The sequence below is a fragment of the Rhinoraja longicauda genome, chromosome 33, assembly GCF_053455715.1.
Source record: "Rhinoraja longicauda isolate Sanriku21f chromosome 33, sRhiLon1.1, whole genome shotgun sequence".
Taxonomy (NCBI): domain Eukaryota; kingdom Metazoa; phylum Chordata; class Chondrichthyes; order Rajiformes; family Arhynchobatidae; genus Rhinoraja; species Rhinoraja longicauda.
Window position 1 is genome coordinate 16,143,536 of NC_135985.1, and position 25,127 is coordinate 16,168,662.

Here is a 25,127-nt window from a genome sequence, read left to right on the forward strand (position 1 = left end):
TTTTAAAAGTACAACAAAGCAAGAACACTACTCTCAGCTTTTGACGAACAACTCAAGGCACTTAAAAATGGCCAAGGCTGGCAGTAACTGAGCCCTTACAAAGCTCAACTTTATTTTTACAGAAGTAATGTATTTCAGAGAAAAATTACATTTTCCGGTGCGGAGGTAGGGTGATAAATCAGGTTATGGATAACAAAACATAATAGATTGAGCAATTGCAGTTCAAAATTGAGGACTTTAGAAAAGGTAAGCTGTCAGAGAATAACCTCCTCTTTGCAGAAAAGTGCTGCCGCGTGAAGACATTTTGCACAAAATGTCTGGACCCCTTCTATTTCTAATCAGTTGTGTGGAAAGAAAACGTCAGCTTTTATTCCTGTGCAGGTTCTCAGCTTACAGATGATCTCCAAGCCTTCAGCCAGTCCACACACACTTCAAACTCTATGTGACATCCATACTATCCACTGAGTACCACTGAAGAGGCTTTCTTTCAAACCCGGAGCCAGTGGCGCAGCTGGTAGAGCTGCTGCCTCGTGGTTCCAGAGACCCGGGTTTGATCCTGACTTCAGGTGTTGTCTAGCTTATTATAAAGATAAAGAAATGGCAGACTTCTGGCCTAGACTTTCCCCACCAGTGTGGAAGAGGAAGGGAATGTACAAAAGCAAGGCCACAAAGACATTCATATCAAGGGTGAAGTAAACCAAATCTAGCTGCAAAATCATCTTAGCAGAGAGATGGAAACAGACTGTTTAGTTGTCTATAAATAAAATGTGGTGACACGAGAAGGGAAAGTGGCAAAGGGGAATCAAATGCAACTTAATGTTTCAAGCATTTTACCTCTTCTGGCTGGTAGTTGTGAAGTTGGGCAAACACTATAAACTGCAGCCATTCATCCTCTTGGGCACAGGCCTGAAGGTAGGCCATGCTCAGGGGGATGTCATGAAGCCTGCAGAACTGTGCCATCAGTGACCACTCCTGACCAGCTTCTGAAGATGCCCTGCAATTAAATAAGCTCAATGTTATTTCTGATTTGATGAAGCTGCACCATAACAACTGTACAAGAAGCGAGAGATTAGTTATGGTTGCACATTTTTGATACCTCCTTATATTGTTTCTTTGTATATTCTCCCAAGTCGCATTCTCTAAATGTGCAAGCAGTTCTTCTGCTGATGATCGATTCCCTTCAACCAAGTTCTGAAGCTTTTCAGCTGAGAGAAACACAATGAGACATCAGGGATTAATTTTAAAGTGTATTTAAATATGACTTTATTGCAGTGTCCAGTGAACGTGGAAATTGGCTCACTAACTGATGCTGAAATCATAAACAAAAATTCATCAGAAAATGAGAAGTTCTAAAGGGGCTATTCAGAATGTTAGGTTATTAATAAGTACAAATGCAGAAAGGACTGTGGTATCCTACATTAGAGTTATGAGTAAATCTAAATTTAATGTAAAAAGAAAAACCTGAAGATGAGCCATTAAACTAGTAAAATGTTTGGAGACTTTTTATTACCACTACTCTAAATACCACCAATATTCCTTTGCTACAATTCTTGACTTAAATGTGAATCTCTCAATTTTCAGTCTTTGTTGATAGGCTACGGCCCAGATACTACCCTTCATTGTATCTTTTCCACCGTAGGTTTGCCTACTACAATGGAGCGTGCCACCTAGAGCACATCACTGTTTAAACCATCAGCTTACTTGTAACTTGCCAGAACTATGCTGTTTGTAGAACTCTCTGCTCATTGCAATGAGAGAACAACCCAAATTAAAGGAATTTCTAAAGGATGTTCATCCAGCAGACGGAAGAGCAGCTTCCTTAAGTAAGTGCGAGGTGATGCATTTTGGGAAGTCCAAAAGCGGTAAGACAGATACAATAAAATAGGACATTAAGAAATGTCAAATAACAGTGGGACCATGGAGTCCATCCACAGTTCTCTGAAAACAGCAACACAGCACAGTGAAGAAGGAAAGTAGCATGCTTGTCTTCATGGGTCGGAGCATTGAATGGAAAGTTGGGATGTCATGTAGTAATTTTACGTAATATTGGTTAGTCCACACTGAAGTCTTGTACGCAGTGCTGGTCACCACACTAAAGGAAGGTTATGGTTGTGCTGGAGAGTGTGCAGAGAATATTCACCACAACATGGTCGGGATTGAAGTATTTTAATTACAAGAAGAGATTGGATAGGCTGGGCTTATTTTCCCTGGAGCAAAGGAGGCTGAGGGGTGACCTGATAGAGGTTTATAAAATTAAGAAAGGCATAAACAGGATAGATCAAATCCCTTTCCTGTGGTAGAGAACATCAAAAACAAGAGGGCATAGGTTTAGGGTGAAAGGAAGGACTCTTTAATCTGAAGGTAAAGGTTTTGTTTGCATAGAGGATGGATTGTCAACATCTGGAACATACTGCCTGAGGTGGTGATGGAGTCAGATACCACCCCTACGTTTAAGCGGTATTTAGATAGGCAAGGTAGAGAAGGAAACATGCCTTAAGTGGGAAAATAGGATTAATGTAGACGGGCAAAACAGTCAACATAGACATAGTGGACTGAAGGGCAGTGTTTCTGTGGTGTGCAATGACTCTATCTATCCTTGCTCTAGGTGGCAGGTGATCTGGAATCGTAATTTCCAGTGTCAATGTGGGTGGCAGCGGTAAAGAAAAGCACAAGCCCAGCCGGATATATTTACTCTCCAGGATAACCCCATCGTCCCAGTGTAGAATTACCTGCTCTCTCTGTCAATATAACAAATATCTGATATTTCTCAAGGTAAACCAGGAGGACAAGGCAAAGAACCGTCAGTACACGTCTGCCAAGTATTGTAAGTGCAAGTTGAGTTACTTGAGATCATAATGTGTTGCACTTGTGTTTTACAAAACATGAACACTGCTAAATACCTGATACCCAGGATTGTACTCTATCCAAATCCCAAGGCAAAATGGATGATGGACAATGATGTCAAGATAAAAACCTTGCAGTTTATATTGTATCATATACTTTAAATACTGCACAATGAACATACCCCTAAACTAATATACAACACAATATTTTCATTAACTGGTAATTCTCACTATACGATAGAACATCGCATGTCAAGAGAAGCAAGATAATTACCTAAAGCACGTTGTATTAAGTTGTGTTGAGACTCTTCAGTATTTGTGCACTGATGTTTCAAAACCACATTTGTCACTTTAAGGTCAATTCTAAGTTTAAAGCTGCCAACACCAAGTAACTCGAGAAAGGCAATACATGCTGTGGCAACAACAGGTACGGTGAAGTGGGCTAATCCAAGAGCATACGCTTCAGTGCTCACTCGCTCGATCCTGAATCAGAAAGATGAACAAATGAAGCCTGCAATTATCATGGAAAAGGCATGTTCATAGAAAATCAAACTCAGGGTGTACAAAATAATTTCTGCTTTTATTTTTATTTCCAGCATCTGAAGTATTTTGTTATTGCATACATCAGTTCAGCAAAAGAAACGTTAAATTTTCTATTTGTTAACAAAAGGCACCATAAAATGAGTCCCATTATTAGGCAGTAAATAACTAAATTTAGACATTTTCCACCGAAGTATCCAAAATCAGATAATTATTTGACTATTGCTCACTGCAGAGGGAGGTAGATTATTTTCAAATACTACATTTTTGACTCAGAAAATGAACCCGGCTGCCTTTTTGTGAGGACCCAGTTTTGCATCTCCTGCGTTTGAATGAACAGTCCTCGTGCACAACTCACACTAATATTGATCCACATGCTAATATTATTTATTAATAGCTGATTTTTTTCTGCATTTACATAGTGCCTATCATTGATTTAAGAAATTCCAAAGTGCTATGTCCTTACATTATGTCACTGTTGTGACGCAGTAAACTGTGCTAATATGCCCACAGAAAGCTCACACAAGTTATCAACTACAACTCCTCCTGAAGAAGGGTCTCGACCCGAAACATCACCTATTCCTTTTCTCCGGAGATGCTGTCTGACCCGCTGAGTTACTCCAGGTTTTTGTGTCTATGTTTAGCAAATATATAGGCTGCTTCAGTGGCATTGGGGAGGGAATAAATGGTGGCAAGGACACTAGTGATAACTCCCTGCTCTCTTTTTTTAGGTATTGTAATTTCTATGTTTAGTGGAGAAGGCAGAATCTACTTAAAATGTTTCATACAATTCAAGTCAAGTCGAGTATATTATCACAGGCAGAGGTATGGTGAGGTAAAGGTACAATGAACATTTTGCTTGCAACAGCATTACAGGCACATAGATCGGACATCACACAGAACATTAAAATATACGTAAATTATTCAAGAAAGTGAAAAGAGAAAGACAGCAAAATTAGACATGAGTGAAAAAACTAGATTAGAAACAAGTCCATGGTAGTGCAAGATGTTGTCCTTAGTGTTCTGTTTATTAAGTAGGATTAGCGTTATGCAGGTCATTCCAAGAACCTGATAACTGTAGGAAAGAATCTATTCCTATACCTGGTGATGGAGGACATCAGGCTTCTGTGCCTCCTTCACAACAGTTGGAACAAAAAGAGGGCATGGCCCAGATGGTGGGAATCCTTGATGATAGATGCCGTCTTCCTGATTCAGGGACTCATGTAGATGCTTTTGATGGATTGTACCTTTGTATTCCAGAGCTTTTAAATCTGCTCTGGAGTCTCAGCTTTGATCATATGACTGATTGGGTGGATACCACTTTTCTAACTCAGAGGAAGTTGACTTCAAAGATATTCTATCCACTTAAAGTTATTGGTGTTATCTTTAAGAAAGCATTAAATCGAGTTACTCACCAGTGAATCAAAAAGGAAATGTCCCAAACAAGATTAAAGATTAGATAGAGAGTTAGAACAGTGTGCATTTAGTAAAGACATGGCTAGGAGGAGCCTTTACTGGTAAGAATATTTATAGGAAACAATACAAAAAGTTTTATAGTCCGTCTGAAGAAAGGTCCCAAAGCAAACCATTGTTTGTCCATTTCCCTCCACAGATGCTGCCTGACTTACTGAGTCCATCCAGCACTTTGTGTTTTGCACTTGTTAGATTCAGCTTGGTTCTTGAATAATATTGCTAAATGCTACATAATAAACCCATTAAGGCAACACAGACCAAACATAAACAGGAAAATATATGATATGTATATTTTTTTCAAATTAATTACTTCCATGAACATGGACATTGATTGTTGAACTAAACCAAGAGCACCCACATTTCATACTTAAAGATATGTACGGCAATTTGTACGGCAGAGTACTGTACGGCAATTTCTTAAAATACTTACAACTGCTTGGGTGAATTGCTCTTCACCAACTGCTGAACAAGGAAAGTTGCAAAAGCATAAGATGGGCGCCCATGATGTAGGTAGTAGGAAAAGTCCAACCTTTCTGTTATGGCATATTTGTTCACCAAACCAGGGCAAGAAAAGTGAGGTAAATCACCTGAAAAGTCTGTGGACAAACAGCACAAATTTTGTTAGAATGGAAAATGGAGAGATCTTTCTCGCTGTGAAATTCACGTAAGCAACTGTTGGAGAAATTCTTCAGCATGCACAGGTTTCTGGAGTGGAAAATTCCAAAGAATTATCACCTCCAGTGAAGAAACTCCTCCTATCTAGGTTATAACAAACCCCTGAGGCCTCTCAGAATATTCCATGTCTATTACATTTACCCGAACATCGCTAAAACTCTAAAGAACAAGGATCAAGAGTTTTTTCTATAGGTCAGCCCTTCATCCAAGCAACCAATCCAGTGGATCTTGATGCAAAGAATTTCCATTGCAGCATTTATTTTCATTTAAATTAACAATCCTGGTTGAACTGTTGAGTCAAATGTCTTTTGGAAGTGTGTAAGAAGGAACTGCAGATGCTGGTTTAAACCGAAGATAAGACACAAAAAGCTGAAGTAACTCAGTGGGTCAGGCAGCATCTCTGGAGAGAAGGAATGGGTGACTTTTCGGGTCAAGACCCTTCTTCAGACTGGTTAGGAATAAAGGAAACGAGAGATATAGACGGTGATGTGGAGAGATAAAGGACAATGAATGACCTTCTCTCCAGAGATGCTGCCTGTCCCGCTGAGTTACTCCAGCTTTTTGTGTCTATCTGTCTTTTGGAAGTGACACTTGTGAACAGAATAAAAGATGATACACCCAGGAGGGTGCAGAGGAGATTCACCACGGTGTTGTCTGGGATGAAGTGCTATTAATTTAGTTTAGTGATACAGTGCGGAAACAGGCCCTTTGGCCCACCAGGTCCACGACGACCAGCGATCACCCCGTACCCCAACACTATCCTACACGCGAGGGAAGATTTACAGTTTTTACCAAACCCAATTAACCAACAAACCTGTGCGTCTTTGGAGCATGGGCGGAAACCGGAGCACCTGGAGAAAACCCACGCAGTCACAGGGAGAACGTACAAACTCCATACAGACTGCACCCACAGTCAGAATCGAACCACCATGACGCTCAATTGTTAATGCCTCAGATAAATAAAATATATATTCCAAAAGAGGTAAGCAAAGATAAGCAAAATCCCCAATGTTAATTTAAATGCTTAGAAGGGAAGAAAACGTTTACTAGTGATTTGTCTCAAATTCAGGTTGTTGGTCAACTTCTTCTCTTCGTGACGTTACCCCTGGATACATCCCTTTAGCAAGTGTCCTCTCTGCCATTTTGTCATAGTTGCCAGTCTTTATGTACAATTAGATACTGAATGCTACAGATGAACACTTGTAAAACATCACAGCAAGTCTGCTCCTGTGATTGACTAAAGCTGACACACGGAAGTGTTTCCAAGGAACTCAAATTGGAGGAAACAAGGATGCTCTCCAGTAAAGTATCGAGTCCAATTTGAGCATCTTCTACTTCTCAGGCAGTTCCTTGGGATGGAGGATGACTTGCAAAGCCAGAGCAGAAACAAGACATCAATTTGAGAGTCTCAAATGTCAAGGTATGTCAATTCAAATGGCAATTGAAATCTGGTTGTTCTAGTCCTGTACAGTTCAGTTAAATGTCACTTTTACCCGGGTGCCAATGTTGTCTGCCTTTTAAAGTTTTATTTCCATTTGTAATGAACTGTTAAACCTATCATTAAGATACTATTCCTGGTTAGCTTTAAATAAGCAACATCCACCATGTCAAGGAGCAGAGAGAGACAGGACCAAACTTATCGGTAGAAATTAATGAGTTCAATAGCTGACAACAGGTATATGAAAACAATTTAGGAGTGCCCTAATTGCCCTTGAAAGCTTTGGCAAGCTCCCCTGCTGCTGTCTCTCCTGATTCTGTCTGTTGCTCTAGTTACATTCATTAATCTCAAAGGCACTCACCACAAGTGGAGAGCAAGTTGGCAGACTGCCAACTGAAGAGCCAAGATGGGTCAAAGGGGTGCAGTGACTGTAAGGAATAAAGGGAAATTAAATGAGTAAAGTTTCCTGGAATGAAAACATGAAGTGTGGTGGATATAAAACATCTGTGCATGTTTAAAAAGAGCAGAAATCTTATTGAAGTTTACAGGTCAAAATGAATGCACAATAATGAGCTTTATGCAATTTCCCAGTGAACACACATAACAAGTTATGAACAATTTAGACAGTCTTTATTCTTGCTCAAAATAAAAACATAATGAATCATTTTACATTGTGGCATGTTGGCCTTTATGACAAGAGGAGTTGAGTATAGGAGCAAAGAGGTCCTTCTGCAGTTGTACAGGGCCCTAGTGAGACCACACCTGGAGTACTGTGTGCAGTTTTGGTCTCCAAATTTGAGGAAGGATATTCTTGCTATTGAGGGTGTGCAGAGTAGGTTCACTAGGTTAATTCCCGGAATGGCAGGACTGTCATATGTTGAAAGACTGGAGCGACTAGGCTTGTATACGCTGGAATTTAGAAAGATGAGAGGGGATCTTATTGAAACATATAAGATTATTAAGGGATTAGTCACATTAGAGGCAGGAAACATGTTCCCAATGTTGGGGGAGTCCAGAACCAGGGACCACAGTTTAAGAATAAGGGGTAGGCCATTTAGAACTGAAATGAGGAAAAATCTTTTCAGTCAGAGAGTTGTAAATCTGTGGAATTCTATGCCTCAAAAGGCAGTGGAGGCCATTTCTCTGGATGCTTTCAAGAGAGAGCTAGATAGAGCTCTTAAAGATAGTGGAGTCAGGGGGTATGGGGAGAAGGCAGGAACGGGGTACTGATTGTGAATGATCAACCATGATCACATTGAATGGCGGTGCTGGCTCGAAGGGCCAAATGGCCTACTCCTGCACCTATTGTCTATTGTCTATTGTACAATATGACACATCCTAAACTCAAACCGTCCTAATGAAGTCGAATAGGTCTTCAAACCAACAAGGACATTTGTCATCATTAAAGCTGTGTTTATTCAAGCGTCTAATAGAAAAGCTGCAGTCAGCACCATTGCACACATAAATTACAAGGTCCCAAAAAAACGGAGTTGGAAGTATGGGATGGTTAACAATCTGGATGACAATGAGCAAACATTTCCAAATGTTTTACATCAAACTGAATGGTATAATTAATTGTAAGAGATTACCCTACATTGCTGCAATAAATTTCTCCTTCAATTCCTTTATGATTTTATCATGAGTGAAAATATTTTTAAACTTCATAGTACACTGAGGACAAAAATGATTCCAAAAGAGATTCTTACACAAGTTAACATACAGCAGGGGCAGGGAGTATTTTGCGCATTCTACAACTCTTGGGATCAACACATATTTTCAGACAGTTTAGTACATATATTATGTATATCGGCCTCATCCTCTCCTGTCTGATTTACACATTTAAAACCTTGGGCACTGATTGCCTCATTACTATCCCAGCTGTGAAATCCAGTCCATTATGATCAGTCACCTATTGGTATAGGACAATAGATCTAGGTTTGGGCTAAAGGATGACAAAAAGCTGCCCGTAATATTAGTTTAACTAAATTTGGAGTCTCCACTTTTCTTTGTTACTCAGTTGTATTCCTTGGCTGAGAATGACATTTTAACTATATTGCAATCTTAGACTATAACTTCAAGAACCTTGGAAAATTACCCAGCCCATTATCATGCTCTATCCACACCGTGGAATGTAAGAAAAGTAACATTAACCATCCAGTTAACTCCAGGCCAGTTAACTTGAATTCTTAAGTTTCACACTTTTTCAGATGGAACTATTCCTTCGAAAAGGACAAAATGAATGAAAGGCACTGGCTAGTGGAGTGGGAGAACCTCTTTGTGTTCTTTATACAGGGTTCTTCATGCCCATCTGCAAAGTAGACAAGGCCTTGATTAAATGCCTCAGCTAAGAGCAAGTATCTGTCATGTGTGCAAAACTGTAGAGCGAAGATCAGCCTGGATAATGAGCTCTGGTCTCTAGGTTAAGTTTAACCCACAAAATTCTGATTTAAAGGCAACCGTGGCAACCAACATTTGGACCATTCTTATCATTTCCCACTGACCATAATTCTATTTTTATTTAATAATTGCAGAAAGTGATATGACTGGTCTAATTGTTGAAGACCTAGGTTGGACCAATTTTGATGGTATTTAAACTTGGGACTTTCAAAAGTTGATTGGGGGAGGTAAAGGGACACCTGGTAAGTGAGAAGTTTCTAAAAGTGAGGTAGGGAAAGTTCAGGGCCAGCATGATCCTGTTAAGAGTGAAGGGCAAGGCATGCAGGATTAGGGAACCATAGATGACAAGAGATATTGAGGCTGGTTATAAAAAGTCTTATGTCAGGCATAGGCAGCTGGGATGGTGAATCTCTTGAGTATAGGGGTGCAGAAGCACACTTCAGAGGGAAATCAGGAAGCAAAAAGAGAACATGAGATAGCTTTAGCAGATAAGGTAAACGATGATCCAAAGAAATTCTAGTAGGATATTAAGGGCAAGAATAATTGGGGAGAGAATAGGATCCCTTGAAAATCAACAAGGTTCTCTATGTGTGGAGCCACAGGAGATGGGCAAGATGTTAAATGAGTATTTCTCATCTGTACTCACTGTGGAGTAAGACGTGGATGCTAGGGAACTCAGGGAAGTTAATCATGAAGTCTTGAAGAGAGTCCAATTTAGAGAAGAGGCGCAAGTGATCTTGAAACGCATTAAGGTAGATATATCATGATCAAATGCATCCTAGGATATTGTAAACTGGCCAATTGGATACAAAAGGTAGGAGACAGAGGGTAGTGGTAGAGGGCTGTTTTTTAGACTGGAGGCCTGCAATGAGTGACATGCTACAGGAATCGGTATTGGGGTCATTATGCCTCTTTAATATTGGTCATTGTTGGTCATTACTGGTTCATGATTTATATGAACAATTTGAATAAATGAATTTCTTAAGTACATAAGAAATAGGAGGTCCTACTTTCTTATGTTCTTATTCCTTTTATTTTATGTAATGGTGTCAAGAGGCTAGAATGCTTTCTTAAAGAAAGGGGACAAAGAAAAGGAAGCATGCATCGAGGCTCCAGGCAAAGAATGTAGAATATAACCAGTATTGCAATTGCACAACATCCAACACAGATACATTGTTTTAAGAATGCTGTTTACGAACTTTATTAAAAAGAAGAGAAACCCAAACATTTGATATAAGACGCATTGTGAATACCTGCAAAAGATGGTAGAGAGAGATGTCTGGTGGTGGAAGGCCGTGAAGAGTGAGCTGTGGAAAGAGAGCAGCACGCAGCTTGGGATAAGGAGTCAGAGCCATTTTCAATAACTGCGGGTCAACCTTCCAGAGGGAATCACCAACATCTTCCTTTTTCTGCATCACCTAGAAAACCACAGATACAGATTTGTATATGGAACCTGTCACAATTTCAAAAAGTCACAAAGGCATTTTAACTGGCGAGAACATTTTGAAGCGAGAGAAATGCAAGCAATGTTATCCTTTGCTTTTTTTTTTAATGAGTTACTACAAATGACTAAGACATTCAAAATTAGGCAGGGCAGTTTAGAACAAATCAGGAATGACAATTTCTAATAATGAATGAATTGGTAATTTGGACAATAAATTTAAGATCACCCATTATAGAATGAAAGGAAAAGTCAAGAGAATTGTTAAATAAAATGCTCCCTAAGAAGGTGCTGAAAGAAGAGGCATATTAGACTTTGAAAGGCATATGAGTATGTATTTCAAAAGAACATTAAAGGGGATGTGAAGATTTGGCAGGAGATCGGAAGTAAGTTGGTTAGCTCTCTCAGACAGCACAGCTGAATAACTGCAGTTTGAGCATAAAATTACAGATGTTTGCCTAGTTTGGTTGAAAAGGCATATGGAATTGTCAGGTGTAAAACTCCAAGAAAAAACAGTTACATGCATTCCTTCTCTCCCGAGATGCTGCTTGACCCGCTGAGTTACTCCAGCATTTTGTGAATAAATCGATTTGTACCAGCATCTGCAGTTATTCTCTTATACAGTTCCATGCATAACTTTTAGTTTATTTTGAATTGGGATACAACTCCCCATGTGACCCCAATTTTCTGCAATATGCTCCAAAAAAACATATCACTACAAGAAACCTTGGAGCTTGGAATGACAACCTCATGCAAAGGCCCTTCCGAAACATCGCCCATTCCTTCTCTCCTGAGATGCTGCCTGACCTGCTGAGTTACTCCAGCATTTTGTGAATAAATACCTTTGATTTGTACCAGCATCTGCAGTTATTTTCTTACACCTCATGCAAAGGGATCAAATGTTAAAAGTAGGAGTTTCAATCTTTTAAAGGTACAGCCTTTTATAACTCACCCGATCAATTCCTCCAGGAGCAAACATAATGGTGGCTAACGCCATCAGAGTATGGCCTTCCAGAAGCATGCTGCTGACACTGGCTTGGTTACTGGGGATCAGCATTTGGGCATTTGCCAGGCTTGCTTGGAATGCCAGAGATGCATCTAAAGACATAAAACGGTAGTCAGTACATCTGCAAGCGAAAAACGAAAGGAGCACGTTAATGTAATGTATCAAACTAAGATTGAACAACAAAGTACACAAGATTCAGTCAGACAGCAAGCAATGCTGTAATTACCAGTATCCTAGTCCACCTGAGGAATTGCGATTGGGTGATCAATAATTAACCAGGGTCAAAGAGCTTTACCTCACACTAATCTGGGAGCAGAGGAATTATTCTTTTGCAGGAATACTTTAGATACCTCCAACATTAGCTATATCTCCGCTAAAGTAACAACAGGATAATTTATAATGATTTAAAGAGACGCAAGGGAGAACCATGATAAATAATTAAAACCATGACATACTAGGACAGATAATTAAAAGCCTGGTCAAATGACAGGTTTTAAGAAGTATCTCAAATAAGATGCAGTTCCAGAACTTAAGTCTGGGACCTGAGAGTAGCTAGCAACAGCGGAGTGATTAAACGTATGGGCGATGAGCAGCCAGAATGGGAAGAGCAGAGACCTCAGAGGTAGGGTTGCCAACTTCCTCGCTCCCAAATACGGGACAAGGTGACGTCACCGCCCTGCCCCCTACGTGACCTCGCCCAGCCAGCGGCCACGTGTTCCCGCTCCACCAATGGCGGCCTGCCGCCATTGGTGGAGCGGGAGCACGTGACCGCTGGTGGGTGAGGTCACATGGAGCGCAGGGCGGTAATGTCACCCTTTGTCCCTTATTTGGGAGCAAGGAAGTTGGCAACCTGACTAATACGGGACAAGGGCGGTCCCGTACGGGACAAACTAATTTAGCCCAAAATACGGGATGTCCCAGCTAATATGGGACAGTTGGCAACCCTACTCAGAGGGTTGCAGGCTGGGGATAACAAAAAGAGATGGGAAGGGGTGAGATCATGACAGATTTTGAGATAAACCTTTTTCAAAAAGGTTTGCTTAATTGAGAGCAAACATAGGTCAGCGAGTGATGCGTGCATTGAATTTAGTGCACAATGACAGGTAATTTAATGTACTTAATAAGCATCAAATCACTTAAACTCAATATGAATACCTGCTGGATTGTCAGCAACCTCTCTTATTCGCATTAGAAACTCAAACCAAGGATGTGCCACATGGAGAGCTTCGTCGTCCAGGAGAGGGCAGTTTGAGGGCCTCAACCTGCGAGCAAGTCATGAACAAAGTCCACAGTAAATATAATATGTAGGTAATGTGCTGGAAAGTTGATAGACATCTATCATTTCGTATGAATGTCAATTTTGGGGTGAACAATAGGCAAATTATTATCCCAACCATTCATTACTGCCTCTCAACAATTCAAAAAAGATATATTGTATTTGAATTTTAGTCCCCTTTAAATATGGAACAGCAATTTAAGTTTTATTCTAGTTCAGTTTGCAATATCTTTCTACTAGAAATTTTATTTTGTTGATGTTGATTTGCACATCAATGGGCATTGTGCAGCGGTAGAGTTGCTGCCTTACAGTGCTTGCAGCGCCGGAGACTTGAGTTCAATCCCGACTACGAGTGCTGTCTGTACGGAGTTTGTGCGTTCTCCCAGTGACCTAGGTGGGTTTTCTCCGAGATCTTCGGTTTCCTCCCACACTCCAAAGCTGTACAGGTATGTAGGTTAATTGGCTTGATAATTGTAAAAAATGTCCCTAGTGTGTGTAGGATAGTGTTAATGTGCGGGGATCTCTGGTCGGCACGGACTCGGTGGGCCGAAGGGCCTGTTTCCGTGCAGTATCTCTAAACGAAACTGGGACACAGGGAAGTCAGAGGTGGCAAAAGTACTGGACAAAATTATACCTTAAAATGATGTGGTCAATGATATATCTTGGTGAGTGATAGATTATTGTGAAACTACCATTGCACCCCTATGTGTGGTCATCAATTCAATGCCACTCCCCACCTGCCATATATGTTTTTAAAGAAATGAAGCTCGTGTATCACCAATGTCACAGGATTTCAAACACAGCTTTTAATAATCATTCTTATTTTGGGAATGGGATGCAAAGATGGGCAGTGGAAACAATTGGAGAATTCATTCAAGGACCCTGTCCAGCTAAAAAGGGGCAAAGAGCATTTCCCTGTGCAGTAGACCTCTCTGAAGCAAAGCTATGAACTTAATACAATCAGTTTATTTGTTCTCAAAATATCTATCATGTTCGTCTGTGAAGAAGCCTAAACACAACCTTCTCTGATTGTTTATAATGACCTCCAGCGGCATTATTATGACTTGCCCAGTCCTGCACTATCTCTGTTATAGTTTGTCATTCATCACTTCATTGTTTTTGTAGAGGGATATTTAAACATTCTTGATCTGTCATCTGGGAACATCAGGGAGGCAGATTGTCCACAAACAGAGTTTTCAAAACTTTGATATCAATACAGCAATTTTTGCCAAGGAATTCACCCCTGAATTATTACAGGAAGAGTACAACATGTTGCTACTGATGTATAGTTTGCTAGACTGTTAACTAGGAATTAATTCAGCTTCTGAAGGAATTGGGAATAATATTCTGAAATGGAACCTAGTGATTTGTTTCCATCAGCAAATTAAGCCTGTACTTGATATACAAAACTATTGATTTAAATATGCGTTTAGTGATATTGAACCATCAGACAGAAGTCAGTCCGCCTGAGGTTCCCGTGCCTTTGACTGAATTACCTAAAGAGTCCAAGATTCCTGCAAATTACCCCTTTGATTAATTATTACTTCACCTTTGGAAGTTATTGATTCTTTTTCCATCACCTTCTCCGGCAGTGTGCTCATATCACAACCATTCACAGCATAAATAAAACAATGTGTAGGAAGGAACTGCAGATGTTGGTTTAAACCGAAGATAGACACAAAAAGCTGAAGTAACTCAGCGGGACAGACAGCATCTCTGGAGAGAAGGAATGGGTGACTTTTCAGGTCGAGACCTTTCTTCAGTCTGAATAAATAACTCTATAAATAAGTTAAGTCTGAAGAAGGGTCTCGACCCGAAACGTCACTCATTCCTTCTCTCTAGAGATGCTGCCTGACCTGCTGAGTTACTCCAGCTCTTTGTGTCTATCTTCCATAAATAAAACAATGTTCCTCTTCCCATTGGATTTACCTTTTGTGGTTAAACTTATCGTAAATATGCCCTGTGTCGTTTCTAAGCTTTTAAACGGTGGAAGAACGTTTCCTCCTATCTACCCTTCTCAAAAATTGAACACTTCTAATAACTCACTCATTAACTGCGCACACGAGAATAATTCCAGCTTCTCCAGCATCTTCCCAGAACTAAAACCCTTTATCCCTGATCACACTGATAAATCTAAATTCACATGCACAATATTCAAACGGAGATCAAACCAGCAATTTATAAATTGTTTAAAATTAGTTGCTTGTGAATTTTGTTTGTGACTGTGAAGGTATTTGTTTTAATAAGTCTCTGGTCTCTCCACCTCTCTGACACTGCTCAAATCATCTGTCAGCAACTTATGAAGCAGTCGATTGCATTCTCCAGCAGTCTGAATGGGACATTATGTTACTTGATTAATTCTGTCTTTCACACATCAGATGTACAAGATTATACATCAGATGTACAATAAACCTGCAGTCCCACAGATCTCAATTATATTAAGTCTCCAAGCAAAAGAAGGTCGGCAGGAGAAACATAGAAAATATTTCTATGCCCCTATGGAGGAGGCCATTCGACCCTTCGAGCCAGCACCGCAAACTGATCTGTCCTTTTTCTATGTAAGGAGACAAAATGTGTTAGTCTGATGAAGGGTCTCGATCCGAAACGTCACCTGTTCCTTTTCTCCAGAATGCTGCCTGACCCACTGTTACACCAGTATTTTGTGTCTCTCTTCTGTCCTTTTGCTAACCGCTGTGGTGCAACTTAAACTGCGTTACATAAAATTCTCCACATGGGGGAGGTATGTTACAATAAATGTCCTTGGAATTCCATTGCCCATCACAATACTTCTATGCACTAGCTAATAAAATTGATCTAAAATATGATCCAATTTAGCCAATGGTGTCTTCCAAATAGTTGGTCTAGGTCCTTTGTGCTTCTGATGGGCAAAAGCAATGTTAAACAATGCAACATTTTGTTTCTTATCTCACTTTGGCAAGGTTGTTCCATGCAGACATGGCCTGCAAATGGAGCATACAATGCTTACTGAAACAAGCCTCAGGAAAGACATAAAAAAGCTAGAGTACCTGAGAGGGTCAGGTAGCATCCCTGAAGAACATGGACAGGTGACATTTCGGGTCAGGACCCTTCTTCAGACTGATTGCAGGGGTGGGGTTACTTTTACTTCAGAATTTTAGGTCTTTCGAAACGTATAAGATTATTAAGGGGTTGGACACGTTAGAGGCAGGAAACATGTTCCCAATGTTGGGGGAGTCCGGAACAAGGGGCCACAGTTTAAGAATAAGGGGTAGGCCATTTAGAACTGAGATGAGGAAAAACTTTTTCAGTCAGAGAGTTGTGAATCTGTGGAATTCTCTAGCTCAGAAGGCAGTGGAGTCCAATTCTCTGAATGCATTCAAGATAGTGCTAGATAGAGCTCTTAAGGATAGCGGAGTCAGGGGGTATGGGGAGAAGGCAGGAACGGGGTACTGATTGAGAATGATCAGCCATGATCACATTGAATGGCGGTGCTGGGCCGAATGGCCTCCTCCTGCACCTATTGTCTATTGTCACCAACAAAAATTATAACCATCTTATCTCCTTCCATTTTTACAGTTCTAGTTGGCCCATTACAGGAAGGATGTGGAGCCTTTGGAGAGGGTGCATAAGAGGTCTACCAGAATGCTGCCTGGATTGGAGGATTTTAGCTCTAAGGGTACGTTAGACAAGCTTGAACTGTAATCTCTGGAGCGTCAGAGGTTGAGAGGAAACATGATAGAATAAATATCAAAATATGAGAAGCATAGTTATGATAAATAGTCAGGACCCTTTCCATAAGGAAGAGAAGGCATAACTTCAAGATTGAGTGGGAAAGTTTAAAGAAGATGTACGGGGCATCACATGCAGGCAGAGGAGATTCAAGTTTGGCACAGACATTATGAACTGAAGGGTCTGTTCTTGGCTGTACTTTTCTATGCACTACGTTTAATGTATCAAATGATGAACAATTGACTCATTTATTCAGCATAATTTTTACAAGGATTATTTAGAAAGGACATGATGAGGGGTGGGGAATTTTGCCTGGGAAGATTAGAATCATGGAATGATGTAGCGCAGACAACAGTTGTTTGGCACATCATGTTCCTTGGGCTGATCTATTCAATTAGTCCTATGCCCCTCCTCATTCCCCACAGCCTGCATCTTTTGAGCATTTATCAAAATCAATTAAATTCAAAGTAGATTATCTGTGTTAATTACAATATTACAAAGAAGTCCTTCTCTGGTTATATTGGATGAAAGCTATAACGGCACAAAATAAGTTTTCAGAAGCAAAACATTAAAGGAGATCGTCCAAATAGTTAGCTTTTCAAAATTATTACTCTTGACAGCTTTGAAGTGAAATAGAACAGGTCACTCCACAATTAACATGAATATTGGGGTAGTCATTTGGTCTACATTAGCAGGCTGATCTTCATGTGTCGTCTTCCTTACAATGAAGGCTTTGGGGAGTGGCAACAAGGGGATAAACAATTCAGGTCACTGGCCAGACTAAATGAGCCTCTGATAAGCTCCAAGTAATCCACCTTTATTCTTTGCCGGGAATGGTTCAATCTGAAGGAATGAAGCTTAATAGTCACTTTTCAACTCATCCTTAGCTGGCCAGCTTGCTTGGGCTACCTTACGGGGTATTAAAAATCATTGCATGTAATGTGAGTTTGAGTGACTTAAGGGCCGGACCAGCTGGTGTTCTGTTGAATTATGGTATTGATCTGTGGGAGGCCAAGGACTGTGATGAAGCGTTTGGGCTTCTATGATATTCCATCAGCTTGGACGAACAGCTAAAGTTAATTTTCCATTAGCCGTTCTGGTAGGGGAATTGCCAACTAGCTGACCAACTACAAAAGCTTTGTAGGAAGGAACTGCAGATGCTGGTTTAAACTGAAGACAGACACAAAATGCTGGAGTAACTCAGCAGGACAGGCAGTATCTCTGGAGAGAAGGAATGGGTGACGTTCGGGTCGAGACCCTTCTTTAGACTAGAGTGGGGGAAAGGGAAACGAGAGATATATACGGTGATGTAGAGATATAGAATAAATTAATGAAAGATATGCAAAAAAGTAATGATGATAAAGGGAAACACACCATTGTTAGCTGTTTGCTAGGTGAGAACGAGAAGCCGGTTCGACTTGAGAGAGGGAATGCAGGGGTTACTTGATATTAGAGAAATCAATTCATACCACGGGGTTGTTAGCTACCCAAGCGAAATATGAGGTGCTATTCCTCCAATTTGCGTTTAGCCACTGACAATAGAAGAGGCCTTGGAATGAAAGGTCACTGTGGGAAAGGGAAGGGGAATTAAAGTGTCCGGCAACCGGGAGATCAAATTGGTCCAGGCAGGCTGAGTGAAGGTGTTCAGTGAAACAATGCCCAGTCTACGTTTGATCTCACCGATGTATAAGAGTCCACATCTTGAACAACGGATACAGTAGATGAGGTTGGAGGCGGTGCAAGTGAACCTCTGTCTAACGTGAAAGGACTGTCGGGGTCCTTGCACAGTCGAGAGAGGAGGTACAGGGACAGATGCTGCATTACTGGTGGCATCGGAGAAAGAACAAGTTAAAACCTCAAATCAAGAAATAATTGCTTTAGATACAAAGCCTTTTTCAGCGGTTTCTTTCAGGTTGCCGTGTCATAAAAATGAGAACAATTTTTTAAAAAAAAATCAATGAATAGGTAAGTTTTTCCATTGTACCTGTACCTCATCATACCAGTGCATGTGACAAGATACTCAACTTGACAAACTATTTCTATGGATAAAAAGTCTGAGAAATGGCTCCACGCCTTTTATTTTAAGCATTTGAATAACAACTTCAATTGGGATGTTCACAAAATAGTTTTGTCGGGTTATGCTCAGTGTTAGGGAGAACAAAAATCTAATTTTTAAAAAGTGAGACACATTTCTTGATGGGCTCGCAGATACACAGTAATGCTTAGCTCTGACCTGGATGCCAATCAAACCCCCCTCCTCAACTGTATCCACCTATCACTTGCCAGACTTTGTCTCACCCCCACCTCACTTCCAGCTTTCTCCCCTCTGCTACAATCAGCCTGTAGAAATGACCTGACCCGACTTCACCTATCCATGTTCTCCAGGGATGCTGTCTGACCTGCTGAGTTACTCCAGCACTTTGTATCTTTGCTTATTTATTTTATTTGTTTAGAAAGCCTGGGACCTGTCATCAGGCATATTTCCAAATTTTGGCTTGACAGACCCTTGTACAATACAATGCTGACTATTGAGGCAGTTATCCAAAGCTGCTGTCAATAGAACAAGTATGTACAGACACCAAATATATTGGAAAAAACAGTAAAATCGCAACAGCTTCCACAACTTTAAGTAATTTGTTTACCTCAGTGGAAGGTCAATCTAACTTAAATAGTAACATCTCCAAAGGTGGATGACAGAAGAAGGAATCAATCGCCTTCCGTTTAAACGTGCGTGAGAAAAAAAAACCCTGATCTAGCAGCTCTCGTACTGTTTATCATCCATTTATTTTTTCTACAACTTTTTGCATAAAAAGCCTTTTTTCAATTTAGTTCTATACAGGGCAAGGTAGCCATCTCCAGTGAAACCTTCACAAACTGACGTTAAACTAGTCTGGAGCCTGGGAGATCAACATATTACCACATGTATTTGGCCAAATCTGACTCCTGATTTCCACAGCAGACTCAATTATTTGTGGGTCTGAGTCTAGGAATGAGCTGGATCCAATGGACTGTGATTTAATGTGACTTGCATGTATACAAATTGCCCATCCAGATTTACTGAGGCATTGCATAGTCACTGAAATATTGTGAGGACGTGTTATGGTGGTAACACAGGGGGAAAAGGACAGCCAGTTTGTGTGTTACACTGAAAGCACCCATGGAATTAAGCTATTTACTGGAGCCATTTGTAAGATTCCCAGAAATCTGTGAATTTCTGGGAAACTGCTGGAGTAACTCAGCGGATCAGGCAACATCTCTGGAGAACATAAATAGGCGACGTTTTGGGTTGGGACACTCATTTGGAGAGGCAAACGACGGTGTGGTAGGTGTGGATCAACACCGAGAACAAAGAAACAAGTGGATCCTTATTCTGGTGATTCAGACTGGATCAATCAAGTAAAATCTAAAATTTCTGTACTGGCTTAGGAGCAACTGGGCCATCCTGAGGCAAGAAGGAAGTCTGTCGACTTCTGCAGATTCAGTTGAAATGCAGGATTAAACCCACAACAATGCAATATAAACAAAATACCTATGCATCTCTGCCAGGTGGGGAGGAGTTTACTTGGCTATGATCTATCCTGAGTCAATGACCACAGTTTGTGGTTTTCTGTTGGTTTACAGCCAGTATTGCAGGACCCAGACACCAGGAGCTAGAGTCTCTACTTGAATCTTCCACAACACTGAAACACCTCTAATGGTTTCTACAAAGATTGCTCAATGTAAATAGGTTGCTTCAAACTGACTTCCAGTATTAGTTCATCCTCCTATCTACCAGAAGCAAGAGAGAAGCAAAGCTTAAAAACATGGAGTGAATGGAGACACTGATATCAGTAGGAATTTAAGTGCATTAGATGATGTTGGGAAGGGAAAGGTTTCTCTCCATAGCAAATAAAAGGGGTGCCCCAACTTCTGAAGAGGCTGTGACGAGATAGATAACCTTCAAAGATAAACCTTTTAACCAGAGCATCTGTTGGTCCCTGGATATTAAAACGGTTCCAATACGTTGGTTTCATAATACTCATTTAAAATTTGCAAGCAGGGTAATTTGAAGTGTCCATGAACTCGCCTTGCAGCAACTTGCTCCACAAATATTAACTGATGTGAAACCATCAATAAGAGCAAAAAAGATTAAAATAAATCAAAGTTTTAAAATACACGTAATGTGAAGATATATATTTTTCAGCAATACAACTTAGGCTGATGAAAGCTCACTAACCTGAAACATCAACTCTTTCTCGGAAAATGCTCTATAATCTGTTATATATTTGAAGTATTTTTTGCTTTTATTTCAAATTTCCAGTATCTGCACTATTTTTCTTCCAACCAAGCAATAATATCGACATCCATTTTCTTTATTTTTCTTGCTGTCTCAATAAGCTCCTAACTATTGTTGAGACAGCAATAATATTTGCAGCTTTGGTTCTCTGAATTATAGGACTCTGAAATTACATTATGTGCTACAAATCCCTACAATGAATTCATAAACTGCTGGAAATTCTCATTAGATCATGGGAGGTACAACAACTTGAATTTCTTCACAACCAGGATCAGGAAGAGCTACTTTCATAAAGACATGAGGTTCTTAAACCGACCTGCAGGACCCTAATCCTACATTGGCAACAGAACACTATGGACCTCTTGCATGACCATAGACTTATTTTGAAATTGTGCGTTTTTGCGCTAATGTCTTTTTTTCCGGACAGCCTGCTTTGTTTTCACTGTCATGTTGGATTTATATGTAATGTATGTATAATTTATGTCTTGTGTGTTATCTGAGTCTATGTGCCAGTGGTTCTGCTCCAAACAAGATTTTAATTGTACCTCTACCTCACCGTATTAGCGCATGTGACAATAGACTTGACGATCAGGCTGCACCTGTGCGAAGAGAAACAGAACTAGCTTTGCAGGTCAAAGACACTTCTTCAGAACCGGGAAGGAGACCAAGGAAGCTGGTTATGCTGCAGAGAGTGTGGCAGTGTGTGTGTGTGTGTGTGTGTGTGTGTGTGTGTGTGTGTGTGTGTGTGTGTGTGGGGGGGGGGGGGGGGGGGGGGGGGAGAGAGAGAGAAGATTATGATAGAGTAAAACTGGGTGACCATGAAGATAGCTGTAAACAAAGTTACCTGGTAAATGAATGAATGAGGAATTTCCTTTGTTCCAACCATTGCCTTCTCTGCTACCTGTACCAACCTCTTTCTCAGTTCTGATGAAGGGTTTCAGACACAATACATTAATTGTTTCTCTTTCTACAGATGCTGCCCAACCTACTGAATTTTACCAGCGTTTGCTGTTTTAATTCCATATTTCCAGCACCTGTAGTTTTTTGAATTCCAAAGAATTTGTACTGGGTGCCTAAAGGGTTAAGTACAACAATAGGATTGTGCCAAAACAAAGAATTAACTGGAGACATGGAGAGAATGAGATATGTGTAGAAAGGATGTTTTTAATTATGCATCATGAAAAGTGAACATGAACAAAGCAAGATTAACAATAGATCTATAAATGTAGGATGGTGCAACTCAGAATGATGGACACTATGCATCTCCACATCTCCACTTTAAATTATGCTCCTACCTCATTAGAAGCCAGAGTATTAAATTCTCTTCAGACATCAAGGGTACAACAGCATAGTAGTTCTACTGCAAGACTACTAATGTTGAAGCCTCAACTAATGATCGAGAGACACAAATTCACATCCCATGAAGGTGGCTGGGGAATTTAAATGCTGTTAATTAAAACTGGAATGAAAAGCATATCATTAATTACGACCATGAAATTTCTGGATTGCTGTAAAAACCCATCTGGTTAACTAATAACCTTCACAAAAGGCACTCTGCCATTCTTACATGATCTGACCTTCATGTGGTGCCACATCCACTGTTAACTCTTGCCTGCCCTCTCAAGAAGCCAAGCAAGTCACTCAGTTACACTAAACCACCGCAAGTTGGACAAGTGGCAATTAATGATCAACAGCTGAGCCATTAGATACAGGCAGTACCTTATACATATCAATGAAATTAAAATAATTGACTACCAATATCAATTTATGTTTGATGAGAACATAATTCTACAGATGTCTATCAAACAGGAGAACTCTATAAACAGGTAAGAGGACAATGAATGTCAAATTTTAAGAGATTTTTTTTATGCTCTTATGGTTGGCGGAAGATCATGCACATTATTTAGAACATCATTTATTGTGAAAGCTGCTTCTGCCTCGACACTTTTCGCTAACTGATTATTTTTCACACTTAATAAATTAGAGAGTCATTCATTTCTGGAACTGTGTATCCTGACACACAAAGTCACTGTTTCAAGAGACATTCTCAAGTCATTGTGGCCTTCTAACTCATTTTTGAGTTTCTACTACTTCATCACCTTCTTTCGGGGAAGGCACTTGGCCCGCTGCAGTGAAATTTTACATTACACCCGACAAGCCAATCTTCAGTAAGTGAGCCTGCCTTCATATTCAATCACTGACAGTATCATAGTTGACTTTGACCACATTCTCACTCAACACTTAAAGCATTACTGTAGATTAGTTGTCTTACAACACATCAATTTATAAATAGATCCTAGGTGCTGCAGATAGTGATTTACCTTTGACGATTTTTTTTAAGTGTGCAAAGATTCCAACAGGAGCACACACTGGCATTTACATAACATTTTCCCACCTCAAGAATATCCCAAAGCCTTATGCCAATGTAGTACAACGAAAGTTTTATCATAGGGCATGTGGTGATCAATTTGCACAAGATCCTACAAACAGCAGGCTTATAATTTGTTTTGGATGTGTACTTCTTCCATCGCTTGTGCATAACCTGTCCCTGCACCCATCATAGAGTCTGAAGTTGCTTCGTGCTCTCTTGCATGCTCCCTCTCCATTTTGAATAACAATTGGCAAATGATTCCCTTGTTGATTGAGTGCTAAATGCAAGGAAATGCCTTGTAATCACCTTTATAATTGTGCCAGGGCATCATTTACCCCAGAAGGTAGACTGGCTCTTGCTTATTACCAAACAATGAGCCTTTGGAATATTGCAGCACTCTCAAAATTCCACGAGGGGGAAAATCAAAATATTGAGTTTAGGGATCTTGAGCCTACAGACATCTGACTCAGGAGGCATCATTGCTGCCTAATGGGAGATTGAATGATAAACTCCCTGCAGCTGCAGGACAGCACGATATTTAGTTTATAAGAAAATAACTGCAGATGCTGGTACAAATCGATTTATTCACAAAATGCTGGAGTAACTCAGCAGGTCAGGCAGCATCTCGGGAGAGAAGGAATGGGTGACGTTTCGGGTCGAGACCCTTCTTCAGACAAGGATATTTAGTTTAGTTTAGAGATGCAGCGCAGAAACAGGCCCTTCGGCTTACCAAGTCTGCGCCGACCAGCGATCCCCATATATTAACACTATCCTACACACACTATGGACAAGTTACATTTATACAAAGCCAATTAACCAAGAAACCTGTACGTCTTTGGAGTGTGGGAGGAAACCGAAGATCTCGGAGAAAACCCACGCGGTCAAGGGTAGAACGTACTAACACACCCATAGTCGGGATCAAACCCGAGTCTCTGGCGCTGAAAGCGTTGGAAGGCAGAAACTCTACTGCTGCGCCACCGTGCCACCCATATATGAATGCATGCCTATGTGAATGGAAATATTGACCAGGCTGTTCCCTCAGCTCAGATGGGTTCTGGCAGAGAACAGCGAGTTCAGCAGGCTAGAAACTCAACTCCATTTTGCATCCTGAGAGTAAGAAACTATTAATGCTACAGGTCTGAAAGGGCCAGTGACCAATCAGCATGCTGAAGTGATAATTATATTCCTCTTATTCACACATGCTACTTTACATAACAGGGAGCATTTTTAACATTTTATAGTTCTATTTAACTTCTTTCAAAATATTTCAAGTTTATACAATTTGCACATGAATTTAGTTCTTTAAGAGCGACATGATTTGGACTGCTTGATAGACAGAATGTGAGTAGTTTGTTGAGTTTCCATCATGTCACAGTACTACACTTTGGAGAATTGGCATCTCATTAAACAATTTCAAGGTTGGCATACAAACCATGATCTGCATGGAGCTCCACTTACCTATAATAATCCAAATAAGCATACAGGAGATAGCGCTGCTCATACTTGAGGCAGTGAAGGATGAAACAGCTATGGAAATTAAGCCCCTCACTGGACTGATACACTGGAACTAGATGAGGGTCCTGCATCACTCCCCCTGTGCAACTAAGCCTTGTCAAGAGGCATTCAAAGTCTGCAACCTCCGATGGGATGAATATCCTTTTTCTGTTTAAAAACAAATACAAA

The 25,127-nt window shown here is 40.4% G+C and overlaps 1 protein-coding gene across 1 annotated transcript in view; it reads right to left on the bottom strand.

Annotated features, from left to right (window-relative positions):
- spg11 (SPG11 vesicle trafficking associated, spatacsin) overlaps nucleotides 1-25,127 on the bottom strand; it is a 120,381-nt gene that overhangs the window by 48,969 nt on the left and 46,285 nt on the right. Inside the window, exons 16-24 of the mRNA XM_078427250.1 lie at nucleotides 24,903-25,106; nucleotides 12,969-13,075; nucleotides 11,760-11,905; nucleotides 10,620-10,784; nucleotides 7,331-7,397; nucleotides 5,287-5,452; nucleotides 3,118-3,326; nucleotides 1,097-1,205; nucleotides 835-994 (exon numbers count right to left, since the gene is read on the bottom strand). Of these exons, the coding sequence (XP_078283376.1) occupies nucleotides 835-994; nucleotides 1,097-1,205; nucleotides 3,118-3,326; nucleotides 5,287-5,452; nucleotides 7,331-7,397; nucleotides 10,620-10,784; nucleotides 11,760-11,905; nucleotides 12,969-13,075; nucleotides 24,903-25,106 (1,333 nt within the window). The remainder of the gene's footprint in view (nucleotides 1-834; nucleotides 995-1,096; nucleotides 1,206-3,117; nucleotides 3,327-5,286; nucleotides 5,453-7,330; nucleotides 7,398-10,619; nucleotides 10,785-11,759; nucleotides 11,906-12,968; nucleotides 13,076-24,902; nucleotides 25,107-25,127) is intronic.